The sequence below is a fragment of the Balaenoptera ricei genome, chromosome 10 (genome assembly GCF_028023285.1).
Source record: "Balaenoptera ricei isolate mBalRic1 chromosome 10, mBalRic1.hap2, whole genome shotgun sequence".
Lineage (NCBI taxonomy): Eukaryota > Metazoa > Chordata > Mammalia > Artiodactyla > Balaenopteridae > Balaenoptera > Balaenoptera ricei.
The window spans coordinates 53651675-53657795 of record NC_082648.1 but is presented as its reverse complement, the minus strand read 5'-3'; the positions used below and the strand labels follow the sequence as shown (position 1 = coordinate 53657795).

At 40.0% G+C, this 6121-nt stretch overlaps 1 protein-coding gene across 1 annotated transcript; it reads right to left on the bottom strand.

The window, feature by feature from the left end:
• Positions 1–300: 300 nt before the first annotated feature.
• Positions 301–574, bottom strand: LOC132372591 (small EDRK-rich factor 2-like). The gene has a single exon (XM_059934672.1). It carries the CDS (start codon positions 521–523, stop codon positions 386–388), a length of 138 nt encoding a protein of 45 aa, XP_059790655.1. The 5' UTR covers positions 524–574; the 3' UTR covers positions 301–385.
• Between the last annotated feature and the right edge of the window lie 5547 nt (positions 575–6121).

Below are 6121 nucleotides of genomic sequence, written 5' to 3'. Positions count from 1 at the left end.
TTTTTGATGCCAAAATTAGGGTCTTGGTGAGAAATTTCTATCAGTTTGTGAAATTGAAGGTGAATCAGAGTGGTAGCCTAGCATTTGGGTTTTTTTTTTTTTTTTTTTTTTGGAATTACAAAGCTACTTTTAATACTTTGGGGTGAGCCCCACAGGAATAAAAAACACTGGGAAGGGGTAACCCTCTCACCCCCAGGAGTGGCCCAGGGGCAGAGAGGCTACCTGAGGGGAAGGAAGCACAAAAGGGACTCGCTGCAGACTCAGGGCAAAGGGAATGCCATCGGTGCTGGGACCTGTGAGCACTACAGGAGAAAACGCGAGCGTGGTGGGACTGGCTCCAGGCACACAGGCGAAGGGCAAGAGGGTTGGACACGAAGCCACAAAGCTACTTGGGTTCCTCCTTCTTCTCGTTTGCCTTTTTCTGCTTCTGCTGCATGATCTCCGAGTCCCTCTGCTTGCGGGCGGCAGCAGAAAGCCCGTCATCTCGGCGCTTTCCCTTAACCGAGTCGCTCTGCTTTTTCATATTCTTCTGGCGGGCGAGCTCGCGCTGGTTACCGCCGCAGAGCGTCGGGGAGGGCCTTTGCCTGACGAGGTGGGGAGGTTCTCAAGAAGTGTCTCGGTGGGCAAAGGGTCGATTTCCGGGCTCCAAGTGTGAGGGTCGCTAAACAGCGCTCCTAGAGAAAGGTCTCGTTGGGGTAGCCAAAACGAGGTCAATGCCGAGGTTCAGCAGTCGTGTTTAGGATGGAAAAGGAGAAAAGGGCAAGAGGAGGGCGGTCTCAGTGCTCACGGGTCATGGCGACGGCAGCGGCTCCTAGCATTTGGTTTTTAACAATTCCAAAGATACTCATGGCAACTTTAATAGCCATGGTTTCTGTTGAGGTGATCTACACACCTAGCTGCGTTTGCTTTTACCCTTACAAAGTTTCAATTTTTCACTCTGTTTTAAAGTTAGCGTAATCCATTAAGTGGGGTTTCTTCCTTCTTCAGAGTATAATCTGCTTGGCTCTCTGTCTTTCACCTTTCTGCTGAAATGTATGTTCATGTTTGGCTCTATTCCCTGGTTATTTTTAGGCTGAAAAAACAGGGAGTCTTGGTTTTTCAGCCACTTTTACGCAACTTAGCCTACTTTTATAAAATCAAAATGGAGGTCTTGATACGTTTTACTTGGTAAAACTCAATTGTGCTTTCAAAAGACCTCTTCGTAGTTGAGCCGTCAACCCCGCAGTTAAGCACATCTGAACTTGGGTTTCATGGCTGTCTTCCTCCACATTATTTTTAGAAGCAGTGTTACATCTTAACACATGCTTCCTTAACACTTTCCTTCAGTAGGTGTTCATGGGGAAGGAGACGGGTCAGTGAAACCATAATGGGCTGTGGAGACCTTCACTTCTAGGTTATTGATTCAGAATAAAAATAAGCCACAAAGAGTAACTGAGTTGTAACTATTTGATAGTTCCTTCGAAGCTTGTGTGCAGCGTCATGATCAGAGCAGTCCTGTTTTTCATGATTGGACGGAGCCACTGTTTTTACTGGGCGGCCACAGCAGGTAAGCTGGCAACATTGGCAGAGACCGGAGAGCCCCTTTGAGCCCATGTAGGAGGCCTGCCCACTCGGCCTGGACTCCCTGGTGCAAGAACCCACTGGCCTGTTTTCTGGGGAGAACATGTGTTTTTCTTTTCTTTCTTTTTCCTTTTTTTTTTTTAAAGTCATATGATTTGTAAAAAGCCAGTTTGCTTTTAAATAGAAAGTAGTGATTTACCTCTGCATTTTATTCACTCAGGTTCTGTGAAAATCTGGACCGATTTTACAGCATTGAACTTACATAAAAAATTGAAAACAATTGGAACTAAAAAGTCAAGTCATTTTTCCTCCCTTTCGTGTTTTGCTGAGAAGCTGAAAAATATTCCTTGGTGTTCATGTATTTTTTTTCCCTAGGTAAAACCACCATTAGCCTTAATGATATGGTCTCCCGTGTACCTAAAAGAAATATGCTTCAGTGGAACGTGGAGGCGAGTGTAAATAAAACATATAGACGATACTTAAATAATTAGTCCTCGCCTAGAACATATTTGAATTGTATATTTATTTTTAAACATATTTTGGTTCAGGCCAAGAAACAAAGTCATTTTACTCTGAGATTTGTCCTTTAAAATCAGTAATGAAATGATCTATAAAGTCTGTGCTTTGCTAATTGGAAGAGTACATCCTCATATTTTCTGCAGACTGCTTGCTTTGAAATATGTTTCTAAACCACAACTTGATCGATGTTTATGGGTAACTAGGAGTGTAGTGAACACTTGTTTGCCAACAAGGCCATCAAGGAGTGTTCATTTCAGGATGCTGTTTGGACACCGGGTAAATTTTACGACTTTGTCCTTTGGGTCCAACCTGGTGTCTGACTATGTCATTTTAGGGAGTGTGTGACAATAAAGCTGAATTCTTAACTGAGGAGCCAATACCCTTTATATAATCGCTTTGTATGTTTGGACATACTGGAGAAAATTTACTTTCAAGAAAGAAAATATTTGGTATTTTCAACCTCACTCCCAGTAATCAGTCAGGTGATCGTCAAAATAAGTTCACCCTTTGATCTAACAGCAAACTTGCAATTTTCTTTGGCAAGTGAGCCTCTGAGCTTGACTTCCTTATCTGTAAAATGGGGATAAGGAAACGTGGGCTGTCTTTTTCAAAGGATGTGTAAGAATGGAGTGACATCACGCATGTAAAAAAAAAAAAAAAAAAGGCTTTGCAAACTTACTTGAGTTTGAATGCTGTTTTAATAAAAGATGGACCACTCTTTCTTTAAACTCAGCACCTCTCCTGTTCTTGTCTTTCTCTTCAGATTGGTGACAAACCTGTGCTTAGTCGTTAAGTTTGAACGGTACTTAAAGAACTCGTTTAGCAGAGGAGGCAGATAAATGTCTAACCAACCCACCCACTCTACTTATTTTAGAATCTTTGTGGGTCTTCGTTCCCAAATTTTTATGATTGATGGTAGCATCATTTCACTTCTTCTGTTTTCCTACTGATTTTTTTTTGTCTGATTGCTCTATCAATTACTGAGAGGGGTGTATTAAAATCTCCAATTGTGACTGTGGATTTCTTTATTTCTGTTGGTTTTTTGCATTTTGTATGTTGAAGCCCTTTTATTAGGCCCATATACATTTATGGTTTTTCTGTCTTTCTCATGTATTAACCATTTTATCATTATGAAGTTTCCCACTTTATTTCCATTACTACTCCTTGCTTTGAAGTCCTTTTTCCCTCATATTTTTATGACCATTCCAGCTTGCTTATGTTTCCTGTTTGCATGGTATGTCTTTTTCCATCCTCTCACTTTTCATTTATTTGTATCTTTGTTTTTAAAGTGTCTGTAGTGAGAACTAAAGAGAGAAGACTGATTAAAAAGAGCAGTAACCAACTCTGTGCTCGCCAATCTGACAATCTCTGCCTTTTGATTGAAATGTTTAGTTCATTTCTCCTATGAAGTTTTCACAGTCAGGGTTTTGCTGATGGTATCCTCAAACCATCATTTAACATGTTTTCTATTCTCTTTTTTCCCCTTTATATTGGGAGTTAGATCAAGATGTTTGGTCAGATTCAATATTTTATTTTCTTCCCTCCCTCCCTCCCTCCCTCCTTCCCTCCTTCCCTCCTTCCTCCCTCCCTCCCATCCTTCCTTCCTTCCTTCCTTCCTTTTTGGTAGCAAGTGTTGTGTGTTTTATTAGGCGGCTAACACCTGGCATTACTAAATCGGTTTTATCACTAGAGGTTACAAAACGGTGATATTCTAATTATATCATTCCATTTTCATTTATTAGACAGAAACGTTCTACAAAGAGGAACTTCACCTCCAACTGTTTGGTTACCTTGAAGAACAGTTCATATAGGAATGGCTGGATAAATGCTCTACTGTTTTGCCAGTTTTTAAAATAATGAGTTAGTTGTATAGTATCTTCCAGAGACTGGGGAGTTTTTAAAGAAATGTATAAGAATTTATAAGGATTTCTGCCTTCTCCGAACTCTTAGGTTTAACCCCGAATTTGAAACAAAGCAGCCATTTTTTCCCCTTGTCATAGACACTTTTATATAAATATTATGACCTTCCCTTATTTCTTCCTCATGGTTGATTTTCTCTCTCGATTACTGTTAACTCTTTTCCTCTGCTTTTTTCCTCCCTCACTCCCTCCCTTCTTTAATTTCCAGTACCTTCCAGCAGTTCCACTTTAGCCACTGAAATTTTTCCCATGCCTTAGGGAGCCAGGACATACCCCAGTGGTCTCTGACCCAATTTTGGAAAGCAGCATCTGAAAGTATTTATTTTGATTGTTTTTACAACTAGTAAGTTTTTTTTCAGGCAGTTGCAAAGGAATCCATAGAGGGGAAAAGTTCAGTATTGACACTAATGGGGTGACCACAAAAAGCCCAACCACTTCATGAGCACACAAGACATTTAGCCAACTACAGCCAAGCAGTGCTGTATGTATCTAGTAGATTATTCGACAAGAAAAGCTACTCAGAACTAAAATCTTTCCGAGTGTATTTTCACTATAATTTTTTACTATTAAGTAGATCATTCTTAGTCTGTTTTCAATAATTCGTCTGTATAAAAACATTACATTAACTTCTGATTTTGTTTTTCCTTTAAGTAAAAGTTTAAGAAAATAGATTCTTTTTTTCCCCATCTAAGTGAGAAAGAAACAACATACCATGTGACTTCCCAAGAAAGCCCTGTAGGTGGAGTTTAGCAATTCCCCCTCTACTTTTTCTACCAATGCAATTATTTCATGGCCTTTTGCCTGAATAATTCTAAGCTGCTGCTTCTCTAGAGGAAATGAGTCAGAAGAAATAGGCTTGACGTGCACTTCTGCCTTTGGAGACTTCTCTTGATATCTTGTAAATCCATGAGGCTTCATTAAATGCAAGTATTTTGACTTGTCTGCATATTTTTTCAATCTGCTTTTGATAATATCTGTTTCTGGGATACTTTAAATTTAAAACCCTATGGTATGTGTAAAATATCAATGCTAGAAATTGGGGAGATGCAAGTGGGTTCTGCTTTCTGTAGCCCCTACCTAATGTCAGCACCTGGGGGCAGGATTCTGGGTGGCGGTAGAACTCAGGGAGGGGCATGAGAGGCAACTGTGTTGAGGTACATTCTGAAAGAGGACTGCTTAGCTGTGCAGTGGCAACAGCAGGAACATGTAGGATGGCACTTGACATTGATCTAGCAGAGGAATATAGTCATTGGGACTTTGGCTAACTTTGTCCCAAGGGGACTTTTGCAGGTCTTAAAAACTGTAGAGTAATTCCAAAATTCAGTTAAATTTGAAAATCTGATGCCTCATTTGATCTGAGATTTATAAGGACTCAGCTGATCAAACTTCTAGATTAGGTCTAGACTCATTTCATTTTTGATGTGTCAAGATCTGGCAGCTGTAGGACACCCCTTGACTCCAGAGCTATCCTGGTTTCAGTCACTCCGGGCTAGGCCAATAGAGCAATCGATCCCCAAAGCAGAAGCAGATAGAGGATATGAATGACTCCTTTCTAGTATTCAACATATATTCATTTAACAACTATTAAACATCAGCTATGCCAAGGATGGTGATACAACAGTCAACCATGGCATACATGGGGCCTGCTCGGTTAGTGCTGGTAGTGAGCTGAGCCCGCTCCGACCACCCAGGCAGGCCAAGAGCTGAGGGGGTTGTAAGCAGGAAGGCAATGAGTAGTCTTCAAACTTGTTTTACTCGTATACCTCCCTACCAATTTTAGAAAAACCATGATACCTTGATGGATTTTTTTTTTTCTAAATCCGAAATCCTCATCATTACGTTTAAATGTCTCAAATGATGCACTTTATCATGCATTGTAGATACTGACATTTAAAATAAAATGTTAATTGTCTTTTAAATGTATCCAGTGAAATCTTGGTATAATAGAGACTTGGTAGCTCCCATTTTCCATGTTTAAAAATATCTTAATAAGGTTTGTAACAGTTGGAAATATTATATTGCTCCCTGAACTCTGTTCTACTTCTCCCATAGAATCTTATTCTAATATGATTTTTTCCTTAAAAGTCTTATTGATCACCCTATTAAATACTTCTCAGCATATT

Coding starts and splice junctions, on each gene's coding strand:
- LOC132372591 (XM_059934672.1), bottom strand. CDS start 523: ATGAAAAAGCAGAGCGACTCGGTTAAGGGAAAGCGCCGAGATGACGGG.